Consider the following 25,662-nt stretch of genomic DNA (forward strand, 5'->3'; position numbering starts at 1 on the left):
AATTAATAACTTTTGTTGTCAGTAATTTTCTTGATGAAATTAACAATGCTAAAAGGACTAGACATGAGACGTGTTAGGCCACATGCTTCTCTCAGATCTTATATCCGGGCAGGAAAGGCCTACAGCATTACAGATGTTAGCATAAAATCAACAGACTGCACATATATCTGCTCGGCTTCAAAACAGTTAAACCCTGTGTGACTTGAAGGGAACATTTTCAATGGAAAAAAAAAGGTCAGGGTTTGTTTGAAGATGACTTGGAAGAGTTTTCTTCAGAGGATTGTTTGTTACTGATATAAAGCGATGAAGGTAGAGTGACTTACACTGGCCAGTTGTTGTTGTTTTTAACTTCCAGCGATGTCATTCATAGTAGAAAACAACATTTTTAATCATATTTTATTTTTATTTTTTTGCATTGTGATAATATTGAGGTGATTAAATTAAATTCAATATTAAGCATTAAGACAAGACACCACAGGTGAAAATGGTAAAATGTTAACAGACAGCACCATAATTGACCCCGTTGATTAAATCCCAGTGCATTAAGAGAATTGTTTTATATTAAAAGTTTTCTGTTTATCTAATTAAATATGCACTAATATGCATGCATTTCCAGAAACAGAAATCTGAACATTGGATAAAGCCAAATATATATTGAGGAAAATACTGACAACAGCCAGAAAAAAATAACAACATATTTTTATATATTCATATTTTTCCAATCCGGGCAGAGTAAACAATCGAAACAGACTAGGTAATTGGACCAATCAGAGCAGAGTAGATCAATCGAAACAGACTAGGTAATTGGACCAATCAGAGCAGAGTAGATCAATCACACCAGACTGGGAAATCTGACCAATCAGAGCAGAGTAGATCAATCACACCAGACTGGGAAATCTGACCAATCAGAGCAGAGTAGATCAATCACACCAGACTGGGAAATCTGACCAATCAGAGCAGAGTAGATCAATCAAAACAGACTGGGCCATCTGACCAATCAGAGCAGAGTAGACCAATCAAAACAGACTGGGCCATCTGACCAATCAGAGCAGAGTAGACCAATCACAACAGACTGGGTCATCTGACCAATCAGCGCAGAGTAGACCAATCACAACAAACTGGGTCATCAGACCAATCAGAGTTGTAGACCAATCACAACAGACTGGGCCATCTGACCAATCAGAGCAGAGTAGACCAATCACAACAGACTGAGTCATCTGACCAATCAGAGCAGAGTAGACCAATCACAACAGACTGGGCCATCTGACCAATCAGAGCAGAGTAGACCAATCACAACAGACTGGGCCATCTGACCAATCAGAGCAGAGTAGACCAATCACAACAGACTGAGTCATCTGACCAATCAGAGCAGAGTAGACCAATCACAACAGACTGAGTCATCTGAACAATCAGAGCAGAGTAGACCAATCACAACAGACTGAGTCATCTGACCAATCAGAGCAGAGTAGACCAATCACAACAGACTGGGCCATCTGACCAATCAGAGCAGAGTAGACCGATCACAACAGACTGAGTCATCTGACCATCTATATTTAAATTGATATAAATATATGATTTTTGTTCATTGTTGTCAGGTCTGTTAGGTTCAGTTTATGTTCATTGTTGTCAGATCTGTTAGGTTCTGTTTATGTTCATGTATTTTATTTTGAAGTTCTCATAGTCATGTTTCTTGTCATGTCATGTGATCCCCTTGCCCCTCATGTAATCTTGGCATGTGCTTCCTTTGCTTCATGTGTTTTGCTCTGGTTCATTGTTTGATTGCTTTCAAACATGTCTTGTAATGTCATTAGACCTTGAGTGTATATATAGCCGTCATGGTACACTGCCATAGTCTCTTGTCTAGCTTTGTTGTTGTCTTTGTAACCCGCTGTTGGTGAGTTTTGTCATGTTCTGTTCAAGTCAAGTTGAAGTCTCCGGTTTATGTCATGTGTTAATCATTTTTCAATAAAACTGCACTTCATCCTCGACTCACCACCAGTAGATTAACGTTATAACTATTACAGTAATAAGAAAAACTTTCTCAATTCTCATTAAAACAATGCTCTTATCAGTAACCTAAAATAGTCCTTAAATTGTCCTCATTTTATAAATTAACAAGAATTTCTCAACCAAAATGTATTTTCTCATAATTCTTCATGTGATTCAGTGTGATTTTCGTATTACGATGCTAGACAAAACTACAACAGTCCAAAATGAAGTCTGCACCAAAAAACTCTTGCCATACTCCATCATAATAAACCATAAAACCGCAGCAGATTCCATGTGAGCAATTCAGCTGCGGTTCCACCCTGCTCAATAAGATAATTATGTCCACACTAGATATCTTTTAAAGATTACTGTGGTGTGAATTCGTCATATGTAATAGATACGCCGTGAGCTGAGACCTTTTTCTTTTTTTCTTTTTTGTGATGTGTGCAGAAAGCTAACCTATCACTCATAGAGAAAGCAGAAAAAACACACACTGATGGCACGTTAGAGAGACGTGATACTGCAGACGGTAAACACAGACAAACACACACACACACAAACTGCCTGCCGATTTTCATCAAGGGGTGTGTATATATATATATATATATATATATATATAAATAAAACACAGAAATACTCCTTAGTTGTGTATTCCGATCCACACACAGATCCGTACTGTATCCGTACTCATTCTTAAGATAAAAGGGCTTGAAAAACAATCCTAAGTGCCTTACTTTCGCTACTACAGTGAACACAGCGTTTGCACACGCATGCAGCCAAGTCAAGACATTATTTTCATTTAGGTGAGATCTGGGAAGACTTGCTTACACAAAAACCCCCTTCGCTTCGTGCCTGAAACTCGGCTCTTCCTGCATTCACACACGCTTACTCTCACACACACACACACACACACACACACACACACACACACACACACACACACACACACACACACACACACACACACACACACACACACACACACACACACACACACACACACACACACACACACACACTTCACAGCGCCCACGTCTCTGCCACAGCGGAAAAGCTTCATTTGTATTCCGCACAACTCTAGCCAGGTAAGTAATGACAAGCAGCAAAGGCCAGCGTGTCACAGCTCCTCTCAGCTGGGACGGCCCGCTGACGTCAGGCCTGCAGATGAGCCTGCTTCCCCTCTAATGAGCCCGCCGTTCGCCTCTCAGGATTGTACATCATCTCCTGTGTCCCCTGACCGGGTTCAGGTAATAGTCATGGGAATCCACGGCTATTTCTCTTCTCTCACGGATTCCAGACTCATTTGCATTTGAAAAGCCGCGTCCTCTTGTGGGGTTAAGCATAATGAGGCTTGTGAATTAAGTGATCAAGAAAAATGGGGTGAATTGGTTCAGTGATACGGCGACAATGAGTATTTGATTCGGCTACAGAGAGCAACAGTGACTGCAAAGCCTTGGTTTCAGCAGTGTTTCAGCAATCACTCTACTAACTCACTCACTCACTCACACACTCATTCCACTCACTCACTCACTCACTCTACTAACTCACTCACTCATTCACTCGTTCAATCACTCATTCATTCTCCTCTCAGTCTCCTCTCACTCACTCACTCACTCACACATTTTACTCAATCACTCACTCACTCACACATTCTACTCAATCACTCACTCACTCACACATTCTACTCACTCACTCATTCACTCACTCATTCATTCTACTCACTCACTCACTCATCTGCTCATTCTACTCACTCACTCACCTGTTCATTCTACTCACCCACTCGCCCGCTCATTCAATCACCCACTGACTCACTCACTCACTCACTCACTCATTCCACTCAGTCACTCACCCGCTCACTCGCCTGCTCATTCAACCACCCTCTCAGCCACCCACCCACCCACCCACTCACTCACTCGCCTGCTTACTCACCCGCTAATTCAATCACCCTCTCGCTCGCTCACACTCTCTCACCCGCTCACTCACTCACCCGCTCATTCCACTCACCCACTCACTCACTCACTCGCCTGCTTACTCACCCGCTCATTCAATCACCCTCTCGCTCGCTCGCTCGCTCAATCACTCAACCCGCTCACTCGCCCGCTCATTCAACCACCCACTCAGCCACCCACCCACCCACTCACTCACTCACGCGCCTGCTTACTCACCCGCTAATTCAATAACCCTCTCGCTCGCTCACACTCACTCACTCACTCATTCCACTCACTCACTCATTCCACTCACTCACTCACCCGCTCACTCACTCACTCCCCATCTCATTCCACTCACCCACTCACTCACTCACTCACTCGCCTGCTTACTCACACGCTCATTCAATCACCCTCTCGCTCGCTCGCTCGCTCGCTCAATCACTCACCCACCCACCCACCCACTCACTCACTCGCTCGCTCGCCTGCTTACTCACTCGTTCATTCAATCACCCTCTCGCTCGCTCGCTCGCTCACTCACTCACTCACTCACTCACTCACCTCACTCATTCCACTCAGTCACTCACCTGCTCACTCGCCCGCTCATTCAACCACCCACTCACCCACCCACCCACTCACTCACTCACTCACTCGCCTGCTTACTCACCCACTCATTCAATCACCCTCTCGCTCACTCACTCACTCACTCACTCACTCAGTCACTCACCTGCTCACTCACTCACCCGCTCATTCCACTCACTCACCTGACTCACTCACTCACCCGCTCATTCCACTTACCCACTCACTCACTCACTCAGTTACTCACTCATTCCACTCACTCACTCACCCACTCACTCACCCGCTCATTCCACTCACTCACTCACTCACTCACTCACTCACTCACTCAGTTACTCACTCATTCCACTCACTCACTCACCCACTCACTCACCCGCTCATTCAACCACCCACTCACCCACCCGCTCATTCATTCACCCTCTCTTTCGCTCACTCACACTCACTGACTCACTCACTCACTCATTCCGCTCACTCACTCACCCCCTCACCTGGTCACTCACTCACCCACTCACTCACCCGCTCATTCCACTCACCCACTCACTCACTCAGTTACTCACTCATTCTACTCACTCACTCACCCACTCACTCATCCGCTCATTCCACTCACCCACTCACTCACTCACCCGCTCATTCAACCACCCACTCACTCACTCACTCACCCACCCGCTCATTCATTCACCCTCTCTTTCGCTCACTCACACTCACTGACTCACTCACTCACTCATTCCGCTCACTCACTCACCCACTCACCCGCTCACTCACTCAGCCGCTCATTACATTCAACCACTCACTCACTCAACTCACTCACTCACCCGCTCATTCAACCACCCACTCACTCACTCAGACGCCTGCTTACTCACCAGCTCATTCAATCACCCTCTCGCTCGCTCGCTCGCTCACTCACTCACTCATTCCACTCACTCACCCACTCACTCACTCACCCGCTCACTTGCCCGCTCATTCAACCACCCACCCACTCACTCATTCATTCCACTCACCCGCTCATTCCACTCACCCACTGTCTCTACTCACTGACTCACTCTACTCACCCGCTCATTCAACCACCAACTCAAGCACTCAGACGCCTGCTTACTCACCAGCTCATTCAATCACCCTCTCGCTCGCTCGCTCGCTCACTCACTCGCTCACTCACTCGCTCACTCGCTCACTCACCTGCTCACTCACCCGCTCATTCCACTCACTCACTCATTCCACTCACTCACCAGCTCACTCACTCACTCACTCACCAGCTCACTCACTCACTCCCCTCACTCATTCCACTCACTCGCTCACTCACTCACCTGCTCACTCACTCACCCGCTCATTCCACTCACCCACTCAACCACCCACTCACTCACTCACTCGCCTGATTACTCACCCGCTCATTCAATCACCCTCCCTCTCGCTCGCTCGCTCACTCACTCACTGAATATGAAAATATGAATATATTTTATATAATACTATAAAATAAATACTATAATATCTTTCATTTATAAATTTGAATATTAAATGTTTAAATAATAATTAATATCTATACATAGATTATGAGACCAACTCGATTATGTTATGATATTCGCAGTGAAATTAAAATTGGAAATGTTGCCTTGGTAACTATCTGAAATAAAAGTGTAATTTAAAGGGCTAAAATTACCATAACTAAAACTGAAATCAAAGAAGAAATATTTTATTATTAATAATAATAATAATAATAATAAATGGCAAAGCACACTGTAACTAAAAGCAAATTTAAATAAAATTATTACAATCCTATATTAATAATACTAAAATAACTGATGATTGGTGAATTTGTTTTAGGGATTATGGGCAATGTAGTTTTTAACTGGGAAATGCTCATGATAGGTCTGTGCTTAAAGGTTTGTATGTTTCTATTAAAACAATTTTCTCTATGGAAAAAAAATGAATAGAACTTCGAGAACCAGACTGTTGCGCTCTATAGCATGTTTATCAAGGCATAAAGCAGCATCCTCTGTCTTCTTAGAAACGTAATTAAAAGGTTCTAACAAATAGGAATGTTTTGGTGTCAGAGCCCGTCACCGTATCTGACGTCGGTACAGGCTCAAATCAGCTGGCTCTATTATTTCGGTAATTGCTTTTCAGTCCCGGCACTGAGGAGAAAAATGCCGAGCCGTCCGTGTCATATGCAGATAATGAGCAAATGTCCGTATGCTAAATAATGTATTTTAAAAGATTGTTGTGGGACACTGATTCTGATCCTTACCTGTGCTATTAATACCTATTTGCCCTTCTGTTCCCCGAGATGGCAGCGCTCTCCCTCTGATGAAATATAATTTTTCATTTCTTCAGGAAGGGATGAAAAATGGATGATCTTAGAGGTACAAAAGCCGGAGTTTAGATTGCCTGCAGCTTGCAAACAGGTATTACAAAATAGAGCCATTACGGCAACATCAGCCCGCAAATGGATTTGAAATTGAGTGGAAAACCATGCATGCGTCGGGTTAGACTCTTAGCTGCCTTGAAGGGAATTATAGAGAGTAAAACATTCACACCCCGGAAAATGGCCAAAACTAAATGAAAGAAGGGGTGACACTTACGCACCAATACGCTTTCAATTGCCTAGACTAAAAAGATGCAAATCAGATTTTTACAAAGAAAAAAAAATGCCTACCAGTAAAAGATCTACATTACTGTATGCTTCAGTTCATTTTACCTTCACGTTATTGTGCAAGATTCAATCCCCCACGGAAAGCAATTTTATTGGCTGAAAGAATTCCCTTTGGGAATTTTATTTGGTGCCTGGCCAAAAATCCTATACAACATCGCTGTCCATGTTTTCACTGTATCACTTGTTTCAGATGCTTCATTTAATTGAAAAGGTTAAACAGGGTTAATTTCAGACCTGCAGTATTTTACTACTTTTTCAAAATGATATATAAATGAGAAATATCACACGAGTAGCAGTGCGATATGGCTGTATATCAGCATGGCTGTGATTATATATTATACTAAAGAACTACATTCTCGCCTAAAAAAATCTTAAAACTACATTTCGTTACACAACAACAGTAGTATTTAAAAAAAAAAAATGGTGAATTTGCTCGGCCGCCCTGACAGTCGCTGCAAGCGGAGTGACACAAACGGTGCTGATACTGGGAGAATATCGCACAGCTGGAAAAGGCTCTCAGCCAATCAGATTCGAAAACCAGAAAGAAATGTCGTATAAAATCAGATAAAAATATTTACTTACAATACTTACTACAAAGTATTTACTAATACTATTTCAGTCTCTCTACTTCAAATATCTAATGTTTAATTTGATGTGTTACTTGCCATTTCTATGTAATTCTTTGTGAAATTTACTAGCAATTTCTAAGTGAAAATTGTTTCCAACACCCATTTTTTTCAGTCTAGATGAAAAAGTAAAAAATTTAAAAACATTAATGAAAATTGAAAATGTTGTATTGGTAGCTAACGGAAAGTTTAAGTGAAGAACTAAAACTACTACAACTAAAATCTAAATAAAAAGATAAATTAAATTGACAAGTTTTCTTGGCAATCTGTATTTTCAATGTTATACGGTAGGGGGCGCAGTTTTGCATCTTATAATGCGTTTCAGTCCACTTTTTTTGTGCCCTTCCCTCGCTTACTTCCCACTGTATCGCTCACTCGGATGTGCGTCATTGCTCACATTGCACGAGTGCCCGCTACCGGCGAACCCTTGTAATGGGTTTAAACGGAACGCACTAAGCCCTTGATAACTTGTGGGTAAATCAAGTGGGAGCACTGCAAGTTGCTGTTGACGTCATAATCATGTTGCATTTTGGTCTATGAACTGAAGTGTACATATGAGTAGACTCGCTCTCTCTGTCAAAATCGAGAGGTCGAGGGTCTCTTCAAATAAACTTTTCTCGTCCACTTGACGAAGGAGAACACACTACAAAATGGTGGCAGGGATTCCCCCCAGAGGAAAGGCTTAGGGAAGTTTTGTGAGTGTATGTGTAAAAGTGGAGTTAAACAGCCCAGAAAGAGCGGATAAAAGCATTGCTTACGCACAAGTAATCTAACGCGATCATCAAATATTCAAAGCATAGAAATCAAAACTGCTTAACATTGCCGAATGAAATGTTGAACCCATGAAGAGTTAACGACTGTTTACGACGGAGCTTGTCTGGAAAAACTGTGTGAAGATTCTTCAAACTTTCTCCTTTCTCTCTTCCACAGACAAAGTACATGCATTTGGGTTTGGAATGACACAAGGTTGAATAAATAATGAAAGAATTTCAATTTTCTCTGTGAAATATCGACAAACACAAGTGACACGGAAGTACTAGTTGAAATCGAAAAAATGATGCGCATTGTTTACTAAGTACGGAATCAAGCCTTACCTTTTCTGCAGATTGTGCCGTCCCAAAGAAAATGGGAATGAAGGCGAGCCACACAATGCAAGTGGTGTACATGGTAAAGCCGATGGGTTTGGCTTCGTTGAAGTTTTCCGGAACGCCTCGCGTCTTGATGGCATATACCGTACATGTTACCATTAGCAAGATGCTGTATCCTAGAGAGCAAATGATTTGTAGGTCTGTAATGTCACACTTGAGAACCCCTCGGGCCTTGTCTGGGTTTATGGTCTTCTGCTCGTCGTAATCGATTATGGTGTTCGGAGGATCCACTCCGAACCATATGAGGACCCCTAAGAGCTGGAACGAGATGAGGCTAGACGTGATCGCTAACTGGGACGTCGGGCTGATCAGTTTAGGCGGAGTAACCGACCTCTTCCCTTCCTCGAAGATCCGGTAAATTCGATTGGTCTTAGTGAGCAGAGCGGCGTAGCTGATACACATTCCCAACCCGAGGAAGATTCGTCTAAAAGAGCAAACGGCCACATCCGGTGTGGCGATCATTACAAAGGTGATGATGTAACACAGGAATATCCCGGTTAGCAGAACGTAGCTAAGCTCCCTCCCGGACGCTCTTACGATCGGGGTGTCATTGTAGCGGATGAACGTCGCCATGACAAAGATGGTGGCGATGATACCGAGCATTGCCAGGAAGACGGGAATGATTGACCAGGGAGAATGCCACTCCAGCTTGACGATCGGGATGGGCTGGCAAGCCGTCCGGTTGGGGTTAGGACGCATGTTGTACGAGCACAGCTTGCAGGAGGTCTCGTCGTACTGGTACTGGTAGCCGTCGCAGGGCTCGCAGTGCCAGCAGCACGGCATGCCTTTCACCATCTTCTTGCGTTGACCCGTCTTACAGGGCAGACTGCAGACCGAGCTGGGTATTTCCATCTCACCGTTGGGCCACTGCATGTCATCGATCTAAAAAGAGATGGAGACAAATCAGCATGTTGGTCAATGACATTGACATTTTTATTTTTTGTCAAGATTTGCTTTTTCTTTTTTTATATAAATGAAATGGATAAATCATATACAATGACTTGAATACACCACTTTAATTATGAGTCTTGAGTTTGAATTTTAAATTGATTTTTTTTTTTTTTGGTATTAAACGAACATGTCAGGGTGATACATCTGCCCTTATATCATAATAAAGAAGAAAAAAAAAATCCTAATCAAAATTAAATTCTTGAAAAGAAATTTTTATAAAAAATATAAATGCATAAATACCACAACAGAAAATGCAAAAAACAAAAAAAAAGTCAACAAAAAAACCGAAACAAAAAACAACAAAACAAAACAAAATATTAAAAACTAAACAAAACTCAACTAAGTTAAATTAAACAAAACATAACAAAACTAAACAAAATACAAAACACAACTAAACAAAAACCAAAACAATACAAAACAACTAAATTAAACACCAAAAAATACAAAACTTAAAAATAAATAAATAAACAAACTAAACAAACAAATAATAAATCATAGTAAACTCTCATGTCATGACTGTGTGTCAAGGTCAAAAAGTATCTTGACTGGTAGTGCATTTAAAAATTCATGCAAAGCTCGTTTTTTTTGTTGTTTTTTTTTTAATTTATATTACAATTTTAGAAGAAACACTTTAAGAGCAACAGAACCAACATCCCCTTTTTTGTTTTCTTAACAAGTTAATTATGTACACCCATTAAAGGGCATACATGCTTTTAAGTGTGATCACAGGGAAGAAAAGAAAACTGCATAATTTTGAGCCTTCGAATTGCTTTCCGTCCACTCCCTTATACCTCCTTTAATATGCACTTTGAATTTCATGCCTTTCATTCAAACATTGCTGATTGCAGTGTGATTACCAATGATTTCTTTTAGCCCTTCATGGCAACAATCACCATGGAGACGGGTGCATCTTAATGAAAACAGGCAATAAGTGGGTGCCGAGAGAAATGTGGGAAATGCCGCTTTTTGGAACGCGTGAATAAATCACATAACATAATAAAAGAGCATTAAAAACACTGAGTGAACTTCACAGTGATTACAGGTTTGGATTCAGTGGAGAAAATTCACTTTCAACAAGAGGCCTGCATTAAAATATATAATAAAATACACAGGATTAGACCACCAAGGAATTGTTCATTTAAAGGAACAGTTTATCAAAAAAAAAAAAATTGAAACCAGGCTTTGTTTTAAGGGGGGATCAGGTCCTTTAAGAGCACTATGTCATCAATTTGTTTATGCTTTATTAAACTATCAATGAATAGTTTGACTGAAAACAACTCTAACACCCAAACTCTGGTATTGATGGCTTTACCAGAGGACAGCCGGGGGAAATTAGCCGCAGAATAACATTCTATTACACATGGCTATTATTGGGTCGTGTCTGCTTTCAGGAGCATAGAGCATTTTGCTGTTTCCGTAGCAGTTGGTGTGAATGTCAGACTGACACCTGGAGACGCCGTAATGAAAAGCCACATCAATCCAGATGACGCACTCCGGAGCTGGGCTGATTGGACGCGGAGAGCGTTCTGTCGCCCAAACAAAAGCAGAAAGACAGCGCAGTTAATTTAGCGAGGGTCGGGTTGAGAGAGCAAGGGAAAGAATGAGAGGACTTTTCCTCTTGTTCATGCTCTCTGAATCTTATTTTAAATTCCTTGCACCATCTTATCTCCTTTCTTGCTGTCGTTGTTTTTTTTTTTATCCGACTCTCTCGCAACAATGCGGCGATCCTTTATCGGGCATTGGGGTTGATGTAATTTTAGAATTTAATTCCTTTTTAATTCATTGAATTAAAATGAGAGGAAGATGAATTTACTAAAGAAATATGACTAGATTCAGCGGATACACAAAATGGCTGTGATAGATAGATAGATAGATAGATAGATAGATAGATAGATAGATAGATAGATAGATAGATAGATAGATAGATAGATAGATAGATAGATAGATAGATAGATAGATAGATAGATAGATAGATAGACAGACAAATAGAATGATATATAGAACGATGGGTGGATGGATGGATGGATATACAGAATGATAGACAGAATGAAGGATGGATGGAATGATAGAACGATTGATAGAATGAAGGATGGATGGATAGATAGAACGATAGATGGATGGGTGGATGGATAGATAGAACGATAGATGGATGGATGAATGGATATTACCCACAAATTGTAAGTGTGTTTTTTTAACACTAATTATAGTGTCACACAATTTGCTTAGCAACATGTTAAGATCAAAATCTCTCCAACATCGTTCACTTATAAGGTTCCATGACTGAAAGGACGCTGCCTTAGAAGGCCTACTTCAGAATTCTAATAAAAACATCATGTTTGTTACCAAAATGAATTTCAATTTAAGAAGTCAAATATCCGCATTTTGATGAGCCTAAAAATCGTGCTATTCCCATTAGCTCCATTAAAAAAGCTAGCATGATATCAGATGGCTAAAGTATGACACGTACATGCAAAGATGAAAAACGCATACATCCACACCCTCATGAGATCAGCTTGCCAGGAGCAACAGTCGGAACAGAATCAATTATTTACCCAAAACACCAAAAATCTCTCTGATAGAACAGAGACAGCAGCGCTGCAGTAAATTATTGAAGCGTTCCCCCAGATGATGTCACAATCGAGAAAACAACCTGAGAATTACTCCCCTACGTTACCATACCACAGTCCTCTGAGCCAGGGCTTTCGTGAACTAAAACTAATGATTTAAAACTCGTCTTAAACCAAGTCAGAATTAATGCGAAGTAAACTAACAACAAAGTTGAAAACATGTTTTAAAATAACAACAGAAGCTAGTGATGAAGATAGCTAATCGAAGAAAGTGGTTTGGAAATGATGCTTTGAAGTGCATGTCACATGATTTCAGAAATACTGTTTAGAAAAGTTTGTATTCGTGTTATGTGTCAAAAGTGTGGCTTTAACTGATCTCAAGTCAATTGTTGTAACAAAATCAGGCATTTAACACTATCCCCGCCAGCGTTTTAAAAGAAAAAAGCCAGATACCACCAGCATTTTTGATCATTTTTACAAAAATCGCCCCCAGAATATTTTATTGTTTGAATATCTGAACATGCAATATATCTAAAGAAAGAACAGATATTCTGTTCCACAGACCCTGGTTTTAAAGAAAAAACCCCAAAACATTTTATTCTAGCTTCATGCATTCTTTTTTATCAACACCTGAATGTGGGTAAGTTTCATAAAAAAAGCCAAATCTTGAGCAAAAATCACAATTTTGTCAAAGTCTACATCCAGATCAGATTCAGAACGATGATGAAAACACAGATCGAGTAGATCGAGTCCATCAACACCCTCAAAGTTTCACAGTCCTAGAGCTCATCCTGGGTCCACATTTCATTCAGTAACATTAGGCAGATTTGATTTATGCTATTTAATGTTGATGATCGCGTTATTTTACATATTTATTTCCTTACATATGCTATCGGTTGTTTCTGCTTCTTCTTCACCTGTGTTTTGATCAGGAGATTCAGTACTCTTTCAGAAGATGCGTAATAGCGCCCCCTACCGTATAACAGTGAAAACACAGAATCCGGAATATTCTGTCACTGGCTGGGAAAAAATTAAAAACTGGTTCAGATTTTGCACTGTGTGTTTAAGGTTATTGTAGACTGCCTGTAGATAAAAAATAAATAAAAAATAAACTATTTCAGTTCATATTGCATTTACATGTATTTCACCAGCAAATGTCCTGAGTGTGCATCGTCAAAATACGCTTCTGCACTTCGTAAAAGTGAATTATTTTGCGAAACATTCGGTTCAATTGATTTAATGTTTCAAAAGAGAAAAAAAAAAATCTGTAAATAATAATCTGACCGACTGACTGTGCGAAAAGCTATCCGACCAGATGGAGGCGATATGCTGTTAACAAAAATCAGTACAAAAACAGAAAATATACTAGTAATTTTCTGCCAGGACATCATCCAATAAGTCTATAGACATTTCCTTTCACCCTAAAACATGACACAATGCAAAATATGCGTAAAACACCAGTGAAAAATCAATCGTATTCTGAATTGTACTACACGTTCATCATGCTGTTGTTGTAGTTGTCGTGTGACTTACGGCGTCAGTTGCGTCGCTTCACTGCAATTCACAAATCCTCTCCCGTGGCCTAATCAGTTCAACACTCATTTCTCTCAGGACATAGTAGGTATTTCCAGGTATTTTTACAGCTATTGAATTCCGACATACTGTTTTCCATCTACTGTGTAGTAGGGAAGGATACGATTTCAGATGCAGCCTATATGTTGCCCCAAGTCTTGAAAACTTGAAATACTCTTACCTTATAAAACAGGAAAGGTCACAACTGGAAACTTTCCAGGGAAGTCTGAAACGAACTAAAAGTAAACTGAAACGTACATTTGAAAGTAGTTAAAAACTAATTTGAAAGTACAACAATAAAAAGTTCACAGCTGAAAAGCTTTGAGCCATCACGCTAGCAGGCTAACAGCGAGGAGTTGTTGTTTTCTGTACTGAAATGCATAGCATTATCATTAAAGCTGTTTTCCAGTCAAACAACCTGAATCAAAGCCAAACTAGGAATACATTACAACCCTCAACCCGAGTTCGAAGCACTTTTCAAACCTGAGCTTCCAGCTTCCTCTGACAACCGGTAATTTATGTTTCCGCTCGCTTGAGTTCTTTAATCTGGGCCTCCTTTCTTGTTCAAGAAAAGGTCCCAAAACAAAGTTACAAGTGAACAAGCCAAAGTCTCCACACTTGATTTGCAGAGCTACAGTTTTATTTAAAGAGCAATCTCTACCTCTGGGCGAATCAGATCTTGTATCATCTGCTATCATTGCTTTCAGTCGGCCGAACATTGGGGGTCTGGTGGCTAGCAGGCACTCATGAAGGAAGGCCATTAGGGGTCATTGGGAAAATGTCGGCTGAGAGATTGAGAAACTCAAACTAACTACAGCAGCACTGACACTGGTACAACAGAAGTCAATTACTTGTCCCTCAGCAACAGATTGCCTCCGCTTTTTCGAAGCATACACACCACGAGGTTCCCAGATTTTACTGATTAGCTGTCTCGCTACACATTTTAAATGTAAACGGCTTAGAAAGTACACAAGATGATGAAAAAATAAATAAAACTTGCCAGGCTGCAATCCAGCAGGAACAGACTGACAAGTGTTTTTTTGTCCCTGAACCAATTTAGTTCAAGCATTTGTCGACTACTGTAGCTTCTGAGTTAGTTTAAAGTGAGCACAGACACATTTCTGCAGGTTTGAAGTTTCCAGTTTCTTGAGTTGAAAGAATAATGACTGTTTATAAACAGGTTTTCTGTTTATAAACACTCCCCCTATCTTTCATTGGTCCGACCAACAGAGAGCCACACCTACAGCTCACCTTATTGGTTGAGCCGCTGTTGCTATGCTGGCCTGATTGGGTCTCTCAAACAAACAATGTTTTGTGGCAGTGTTAACACTTTTGGGGGATCAACTAACAAATGTGAGTATTTTGAATGGGAGAAAGTATTTTACTATCAGGAAATTATATACAATTAGCTTTAAAGTCCCGCTGTGGTAAAAAAAAATCAAGTTTTTAATGTTGTTAATATGTCTATGTGGTGTTTTTAATATGCTTTAAGATAAACCATCTTTTACAAAGGTGGCGCAGATGCCGTGACTATATATATATAAATATAAATATAATATAATATAAATATAACTATAAATATAATATAAATATAATAATATAAATATCTGAAGTGACAATACACAATAATACAAAGGCAACATGAGAGCTGACGACTAATTCGTATTAATCCTTAATTTTATTCGAATGTTAGCCCTAGATTGGCTAAAATACTGAACTCATAATTTATACGTGTCTCTTTACACATCTCACTCGCACTATATTTAAAAAAAATGCTGCAAAACATAATTAAATACACCTGACTTAGATCAACCTTGTTTACAGTCATCATAAACACTGATAAACAGTGCGACTGCATATGCTAAAGGCCTATTACTATACCACGCTGCTACAATTATTAGGCTAATGAACCTGAACGATTTATTCTATTTATTATAATAGGGCAAGATTAAGATACCTTTGAATCAAACAACTATCTTTATTTCAGTCTTTTTATTAAAGAAATACTTCCCCCCTGAAATTAAATAATTCTGTCATCATTTACTCACCCTGAAGTCATTCCAGTTCATGGGAGTTTATGAGAGATGTACTGTAGCTACTGTAGCAATGCTCCATTCATGAATAAACTGTTTTTGAGTCCCGGTTCATAAAAACAATCTGAATAATTCATTCAAGAATCTGACTGATCCTGTTCTCGACTCAATCTTGTCGCAGCAGTTAACCGTCGACGGCTGAGAAAGATTATCAGTTCATAATCACTTAGATTTCAGTCTTTTCCCTCACAGAAAACTGTTATATAAAGACTTGGGATATAGTGCAAATTGAGTCATATGAACTATTTTTATTATACTTTATTCCTTTGGGCTTATACACTGCCGTTCAAAAGTTTTGGATTGGTGAGATTTTTTATGTTTTTAAAATAAGTATCTTCTGCTCACCAAGGTTGCATTTATTTGATTAAAAAACAGTGGTATTGTGAAATATTATTATAATTTAAAACAGCTGTTTTCTATGTGAATATATAGTAAAGTGTGATTTATTTCTGTGGTCAAAGCTGATTTTCAGCATCATTACTCCAGTCTTCAGTGTCACATGATCCTTCAGAAATCATTTTAATATGATGATTTGATGCTCAAGAAACAGTTCTCATTATTATCAATGTTGAAAACCGTTATTTACATTTACATTTATCTGAAATAGAAAGCATTTATAATATTATCGTTAAAAAGTTTGAGGTCAGTAAGGATTTTATTTTATTTTTAACAAAGTAAAAAAATAATGATCAAGGATAAATTAAATTGATCAAAAGTTACAGTAAATACATTTATAATGTTACAAAATATTCTATTTCTATAAATGCTGTTCTTTTTAACTTTCTATTCATCAAAGAATCCTGAAAAAAAATAAAAATAGTCCACAACTGTTTTCAACATTGATAATAATAATAAATGTTTTTTGAGCATCAAATCATCATATTAGAATGATTATTGAAGGATCATGTGACACTGAAGACTGCAGTAATGATGCTGACAATCAGCTTTGATCACAGGAATAAATTACATTTAAAAATATATGAAAATGGAAAACAGTTTTCGTAATATTTAACAATATTATTGTTTTTTTGTTGTTGTATTTTTAATCAAATAAATACAGCTTCGGTGAGCAGAAGAGACTTTTTAAAGAATGTTAAATTTAACTTTTTAATTAAAAAGAAAATAAATAAAAAATCTTACCAAACAAAAACTTTTGAACGGCAGTGTATATTTTTTTCAAAACTCAAATATATAAATACAGCAGAGGCGAAAAAAAAAAAAAACCAACACATTGTCAACAACATGATCAGTTCTTAATATTTCGTTGTGTTCATAATTTCTTCACATGAAACGCAGGCCAAAAATCATGTCGGCACTATTTTTCACTTTTAATTGCGTTATCACAAGTAATTCAGGTTCAGAACGAGTAAATTACCTATAAACTACAATATTTCTACATTGACAAAAACATCCTAAACCACGTTGCCCAAAAAAACTGATAAATGTTCTACACTGAAAAAGTATTTGCTAGTGAATTTCACAATTTATGAAAACGGCAAATAACGCATTGAATTAAACATGAAACAAACTGTATTCTGTGAATCTACAGGGAAACTCAACTGCATCCTTAAGTCAGGCTGTGTGTGACATTTAAAACTGCGTTGTTTTGTCCCATGGCTGCTGTTCTGTTCTCAAATCCTGGTTTTTTTCACGCTCCACCGGATCACTCGGTTCATGCCCCGGCGTGCTGGGAGTGCTGAGGCCGAACCGAAAGCTGGTCCGGAGTGTATTTAGCAATGCATAGAGGAGGTGAAGATGGCCCTCATTATTCCCAGAGCCTTCTTCTCTTATCGGGCCCAGCCAGGCTTTTTCTTCCCTTCCCTGCATTTAAATTGTGACTCAAGCACAATTGTCAATAAATCATGGTGGTGGGCAGGCCAGCGTCACAGGTTGGGGTGACGGCTTAAATAACGTTAGCCTGAGGGTCAAAGAAAGAGGTAGTGTTTGCCCGGCGGAGAACATCCCGCAAAGTAGACAGGTAGATAATAATATTAAATGTATCCATGTAACCTTGACCGGGGACTTACAATAGACTTGCCAATGGCTACACAGTAAGACATAATGTTTTTGCATTACATATTAACAACATTTTTATATTTGATGAATAAAATGTGAGTGGTTTTTGTTTGGTGAATGGCCCTTATTCCTAATGATTTTTTACCATCAAGTAAAAATAACAATGTTCTTGCATTTTTAATACGTGTGTGTACTCACGCACGGTTAAAAAAAAAAAAAAAGTATTTTCTACAAATATGATGAATTATTAATTTGTAAATATTTGCAGGTGTTTATGGGGGTTCGGACCACATAACATTTTACAACGTGTAAAAAAAACGTATATATATGACTTTGACACACTCATAATTTACATTTTTTTTCTAAGAATTTAGAGATATAAACTTAAAATTATGAGAAAAAAGTCAGAATTTTGAGGTATAATCTTTGGAATTGCGAGGGAAAAAGTTGTAATTTTGAGATATAAACTTGGAGCTGCAAGGAAAAAAGTTGTAATTGTGGAATATATATATATATATATATATAATAAATGTCGCCTTGTCAACTAAATGAAATAAATAAGTTGAAGTACCAAAATTACAAAAAAACTGAAACAAATAAAAACTATATAGAATTATTTTAATTAAAAATGAGAAAAGTCCATGACAAAACTACTAAAATGTAAATTAAAATAAAAATAAAAACTCAGAACATAAAAATAAAAGGTAACTCAAAATAGTATACCTACTATAATAGTATATAATCAATACATATTTTTTCACCACATATTTATACTTTTTTTAACAAAACTTTTCAGCTACTTTTAAGTGGTTTGGCATAGTTTTTTTTTTTTTTTTTTTTTTTTTGCCCACCGTGTTTTTTGTTTTGTTTTGTTTTTTGGCTTTTTTAAATATCTGCAAATTTTAGGTGAATAAGAATAAAAACAATAACAAAACTTGCTCATGCAATACTCACCACCACATTACAAAGGTGATATGGCCGATTGCCACAATGTTGCAATGCATTTTCTAAGGTGTTTACAGTTGTTTTAATAGTGTTGTCATGCGGTTGCTAGGGCATTCCAGTCTCTAGATATGGCAGGCATCCTTTTATGTAAGTCTGTGGGATTTCTTTGTCGAATTAAGTCAATTTGAATTATCATTCATGTCAGTAGCACATACTGAATGTTTAATAAAGTTAAAAACTGTCAGTTAGAGATGGAACTAGGATCTCAAATGTTTATTAAATCATTACAGAAGTGCATATTACTATTATTTGGATTGTATACCACCAAATCCATTCTTCTTTCAAATACGGTTGCAATCTCGCTGTCAAAAAAACGCACAAAAACAGTCAAAACACCCCAAACTATTCTAGCTCCAAACAAACCCATCATATATTGTGTGTAGTAAATCACACAAGGGAGGTTTCAGAGATTTCCGCAAGGTGCCAAGCAGTCTCTCTAGTTGCTTAGAAACCAGGAATTAAAGCTCTCTCTCTCTCGCTTTCTTTCTCATACACAGCATGCATAAATGCGTCCACTGCGGCACATCTGTGGTCAAGGTTTTCAACTTTGACTCTGTACCATTGTGACAACCTTCGGGGCGAATCAATTTACTCCACAACCTGGACTAAGCGTAGTTAGCATTACGCTAACGTTCGCCTTCCTTCCATCACATCTGCAATGAAGGAGCAAGAGCAATTAGCTTGATATCTACTCTCCACCCAAAGCAATTTTCCCACCAGGCTTCATGACACATGGTTTGTAATTTGGACTTTGGGGGCCACCATACTCTGTCCTGTTGCTGGTAATTAAGCGCGGTGTGGCGATCCTAATGAGATTAACGGCCCTGTTGCTATGGATATGGACGAGATCTAACTCTTTAGCCTTCGGTCTGGTTGGTTTTGTCATTTCTTCATCAGCTCACCTCCTCCTCAACACACTCATAGAGCGAGAAACGGGATGCAGATTCGTTCAAGTGTGGGAAGCCGTGTCACAATGCTAATTCCGTTACCCTAGTAGCGCTAATGAGAGGCGTGGCAATATTTCTTTTCCATTCAAACAGCATCGTTATGAGTTTGCAAAACTGTCCGCCGCGGTAATTGTCTTTGGCTTGTGTCACACGGTGCTTACTTTCCCAACACTGTATTCTTGTCAATTGGCAATGCACATGTGATCTGACACCGCGCGTACGCTTCAGAGCTTCCCCGTTCAAGTGTTTGCTATGCTAATTAACTAGCGTGGAGGAAGACCCCTCTTTTAGCAGGTCCCTCGACACACGGGTGCCACTGCATAAATCTGTGGAGCGCATTAGCGCAACATGGCGTGATTGAAGGGGTGTGACTATGGAAATGTATTATGTGATAGTTTCTTCATGAATCTAGTCTGTTCTTTTGCTTAATGGATCCAGGTCTGAAAGAGGAATTAGCATCTTTCATCCATTCTCGGCTCATGCTGTTTTGGGTTTTGAATGCTGTAGGCCATGTCTAAAGTGACAGACGTTCATTGGCCTCGATCTTGCTAGGGGGCCGCAGTTGTTGTTAGACACTGAACGCTAAAGCTAATTTTAACAGACTGATATTTTATTCAACAAAAAAGTTTCACAAGAACATCCACGGCGCGAACAACAATAAAAAAAGAAAAATCTTTTAAAAATATAGTGTGAAAAGGCATTTGGCGAGTTCTTTGGAAATATGAGCTCTGTATTGACACTTCACACTCTACATTAGGGTCAAATTCTATTAACTACGACCTTTGCCTCAATAAACTCCTAATTACTGCTTATTAATAGTTATTAAGTTTAGGTATTGGGTGGATTTGGGGATGTTGAATATGGTCATGCAGAATAAGGCATTCATATGTGGTTTATAGGTACTAATAAACAGCCAAAATCTGCATGCTAATAATGAGAATTGAACCCTAAACTAGTGTTACCAAGTTTTTAATATTAAACGGTTTAATATTTTTAATTTAAATGTCATGCGGTGTAACCAAAGACATATTAAATAATACATAATTATATAGGTAAAAAGAAAAAAATATGTTTTACAAACATAAATCATGGATGTTTTGAAAAAAGGGTATATTTTAATCAAAAGTTTTAATTTAATGTCATGTGGTGTAACCAAGTAATGAGTAATTATTAAAAATCAATTAATTATTTATTTAATATGAAAAAAGGTAAAAACTGTTTTACAAACATACATTATGTTTTTGTTTATGTAACAACGAGTAAAGCATTACAAATACTGAGTGTTATATAATCAGATTACTTTTTTGACGTACCTAGCAAAGCATTACAAGTAGTGTACATTACATTATCAGATTACTTTTGTGATGTAACTGCAGATTACATTCCAATAACTCAAATACATTTATTTGCAGCCAAAAAAGTTACTACAGATGAAGTATTTTCAAAAACAACAGTCACAGTAATAGTATGAATTGTAGCTGAAATATAGATAGTGATGCATGATGTCCACTTTAGTGGACTAAGAATTAATCAGAATTTCCTCCCAATCTAAAACCAATACATGGAAAATGTAATAATGAAATGACGCCTTAGATGTTACTTGATGTTACAATATGTTTTAAGATAAATAATTTTATAAGCTTATTGAATAGCTGTCTACTATAGTGACCTCAATGTGTGAAATAGTTAATACATGATCATCATAGATCCTAGTTATTATTATTAAATCGCAGCATTATGCATTCAAATATGTTTGTACAGTATCTACTAAAAGGTTTAAAGTGGCCTAGGCAACTGATTTAAATTTATTTGCTAAGTAGCCGTATAATTAGAACTGATAATAACTGCACTGATATGATAATGCAATGCCTTTCGTGTCCACGTCAGAATCCAGATCACTCTGGCAAGGTTTTATTTGTGTTAATGATCAGCTGACTTAGATGACATTAACTATTAAGGGGGGATGTGACGTGATCGCAGAAGATATCCAGTGTGACTCATAACCCAATAAAGTGCAACCATAATCCCTCAAGTGACAGAAGACGCATTGGCTCTATCCCCGAGACAGACATAATTAGCTCGACGTCTATAGGCTCTATTCTCCCAGACTAATCAAAGTTTGAAACTCCGGGGAAGTGCATAATTATACCCTGTTGGTATTAGGGAAAGTATCCAATGATAAGCTAATTAAAAATGAAGAATGGGCGAGTGGTTTTGTTTTCACACAATACTCCTTTATATGTCACGCTTGATGTTCAATTTGTATAAATACCTTCCATTAAATTAGTGTGAACTGAATGAAGTCAACCGAGGCTTTGTTTCCCATGTTTTCATCCTGGATTGCCGGCCCTCATTCAGTTTATTGTAAGGAAGGTTGGGACAGCAGAAGGCAGTGAATACATCAATCTGCTATTCTGGCACATAATCAACTCAATGTAGAGTTGTGGGGATGTTTCAGCAGTTTCAGACATTATGGCAAGATGGTAGGTTAGCGCTAGCAAAAATGTAATATCCTCATTATATATTGTATGTCTCTACATCGTACATAGAATACAAAATTAAACCTGCAATTTTCAACTTGTTTTTAACGTAAAAATGCACTTTTTTTTAAGAGATATTCATCAATACCGTTCAAAAGTTTTAGGTCGTTAAGATTTTTATTGTTTTTGAAAGAAGTCTCTCTGATCACCAAGGCTGTATTTTTGTAATCAAAAATACAGAAGAAAATCCAATATTGTGAAATAATATTGCTGATTAAAATCACAGTTTTCTATGTGAATATTTAAAAAAAAAAAAATTATTCCTGTGATCCAAGCTGAATTTTCAGAATCATTACTCACAGTCACATGATCCTTCAGAAGTCATTAATCACTAATATGCTGATTTGCTGCTCGAGAAACATTTCTGATTATTATCAATGTTGAAAACAGTTGTGCTGCTTAATATTTTTTATGGAAATCATGATATTTTGATATATTTCCGAAATTGCATACTTCTTTACAATATAGTAGGCAAAAAACTGTTTATGCGTTTTGGCCGTTATCGTCTCCGTGTAAACTACAAAAACATGAATTTGTGAAAACGGTGACGTCATTAGTGTATTAGTAGTGCTTATATACAAAGTGAAATCGCTATCTATTAGCCTAACATGAATAATACCGTGTTTTTAGTCGTTTTCGCAGATCCGTGTGAACCGGCATTGTTTTGACAAAGTTGTCGTCTGTACGCGAATAAAGCAAAGGAATAAGCTTTCCATATTTTGTACTCCAAAGTTACTCCTAGTCAAACTCAGGCACTTCTTCTTTAATTATAACTTAGGAATGTTTGGGGCTAACAAGCTAAAGTTTGGCATTTCTCAGTGAGGGATCTTTTCAGAAATTTTCAATTAAGCATCTTTGATATTATCAAACTGATTTATGTATTTTTATCAAACAGGATACAATTTTTGAGAGTGAGATAAACCAATTAATATCACAAAATATCACATAATTTATCAACTCCATTGATAATACTTATTGATGTTTTGATTTTGTTGTTGTTGAATGAATTTTATGAAGCTAAAAATTGAGGACAACGAAAGTTTTTATTTTTTGATTAAAAAACTTTTGAAAGGTAGTTTATTTTTTAAATTTTTTTAAGAAAATAATACTTTTATTAAGAAAAGCGTTTAGTGTGAAACCTGTCAAACGACACCTGTGAGGTATAAGAAAGGTCTCCAAGAAAAGAAAAAATATGGCCAAAATATGACTCATCTGTCATGTTACGCCAAGAACCATGAGAATAAGGTGTGTGCCAATCTGCAGTTAAGTTCATTGACGCAAAAAAACTAAGCAACCCAGCTTCCTGTTTTAAAATTCAGAGCTTTTTTGCAAAAATGCAAATCCTAGGCAAATCAAGATTGCGTAATGTCATTAAATATTAATACATCTGCAGCAAGCATAAAACACATTAGAAGCTCTTTTAGAAGCTCTTTTAGAAGCTCTTCACAGCACATCCTGATGAAATTCAATAATAACCAACTCCACCATAATCCAGCGCATTTTCTGGGAATGGATTCAAACTCTAGCTTTAATCGCAAGCCCACTAAGGAAGAAGGATAAACCCAACAACCCGCTGTTGTCTCCTGCTAGCATTCCGATAAGAGTCAGTAGGTGTGCATTCAGTATCAGCGTTCCCAGTACAGCTCATTGCAACATGACCTTTCATGGCCGTCTGTTCCCAGAGAGTGAGGAAAAAAACATTACTTGACGCTTTCCGAGACGGCGCCAAAAGCAGGGACGCTTTCGCTGTAAGACAACATTGAGGAAAGACACAGAATCCCTGCAGCTTTGGCCTTGCGGCTCCATTAGCGGTGGGGAGAAGCGGGAATGAGGCGTAAATGACATTTGCTTTGGGAGCTGCAGACGATCCTTGGAGAAGGATCCTCATTTGTGACTCAGTGGAGTTATTGTGGTACTAGCAAACCTCAATACTCAAGGGAGCGATAATGTTAACTTCAACCAAATGAAAATACGTAAAAACACACAAAAACAACAAGATTTTCTTCTAACTCTTGCTATCCACTTAACGATAGAGGAAACTGGCCACAGAAGCAGATGCTAACAGCTATGATGGCATTCCATGCTGAAATGCTAAGAACGTAATTAGCAAAACATTTCCATCCATTAGCGAATTCTAAAAACATTGATGGATAATTTAGACTGTTTTCTATGGAAGCTTGTTTCCGCCACAGAATGAAAAATAAAAAAAGGTAATTGCGACTTTTTATCTCACAATTCTGTCTTTTTATCTCAGAATTGTGTGATATAAAGATGCAATCGCCAGTTATAAAGTCACAATTGCGAGAACTTTTTCTTGCAATTGTGACTAATCACAGAATTATGAATTTATATATCTCAATCGCGAGTTATAAAGTCACAATTGCGATAACTTTTTCTTGCAATTGTGACTATATAATCACAGAATTATGAATTTATATATCTCAATCGCGAGTTATAAAGTCACAATTGCGTGATATAAAGTTGCAATTGCGAGAAATAAACTCGAGATTCAGACTATTTTTCTCAGAATTGCATGTATTCACAATTCTGACTTTATAACACGCAATTGAGAGATATAAAGTCAGAATTATGTGATTATATAGTCGCAATTGCAAGAAAAGTGTATGTAGCAATGTTCAGGGAAGAAAGAGGCGGGAACCGGCGAACATTTAAACATACTTTATTAAAATAAAACCAAACAAACTAAAATACCGCCAGCAGCCCCTCGCGGACGACTGCTGGCTTACCCAAAATAAACATAACGGCCAGCAGCCCCACGCGGACGACTGCTGGCTAAAATAAAACACAAATACAAAAAACAAAACTCAACTAAAATACAGGCCTATTCCTCTCGATCATCAATGTCGTCGCTCCTCCTTTATGCTTCCGCTCCTCCGTGAGAGATGCGAGACCGGTGTGCTTTACAGATGTTGCTCATTAGCAATCGCACCACCGGCCTCGCGCCGTTCTCTCACGTCCCTCGGCCGTCCTGTTCGCACATACCCCCATCGCCCCTCACAGGCCGGGGGGGTACCCACGAGCCTGTGCCTACTCCCCCCCCCC

At 38.3% G+C, this 25,662-nt stretch overlaps 1 protein-coding gene across 3 annotated transcripts in view; it reads right to left on the reverse strand.

The window, feature by feature from the left end:
- grm7 (glutamate metabotropic receptor 7) overlaps positions 1–25,662 on the reverse strand; it is a 242,035-nt gene that overhangs the window by 39,675 nt on the left and 176,698 nt on the right. For all 3 annotated transcript variants that reach the window (XM_077226986.1, XM_077226985.1, XM_077226984.1), the window contains exon 8: positions 8,855–9,790. In XM_077226986.1, the coding sequence (XP_077083101.1) occupies positions 8,855–9,790 (936 nt within the window). The remainder of the gene's footprint in view (positions 1–8,854; positions 9,791–25,662) is intronic.

This window comes from Siphateles boraxobius, unplaced genomic scaffold, assembly GCF_051911475.1.
Source record: "Siphateles boraxobius isolate OS27281-9 unplaced genomic scaffold, OSU_SipBor_1 13, whole genome shotgun sequence".
In the NCBI taxonomy this organism is placed as follows: Eukaryota; Metazoa; Chordata; class Actinopteri; order Cypriniformes; family Leuciscidae; genus Siphateles; species Siphateles boraxobius.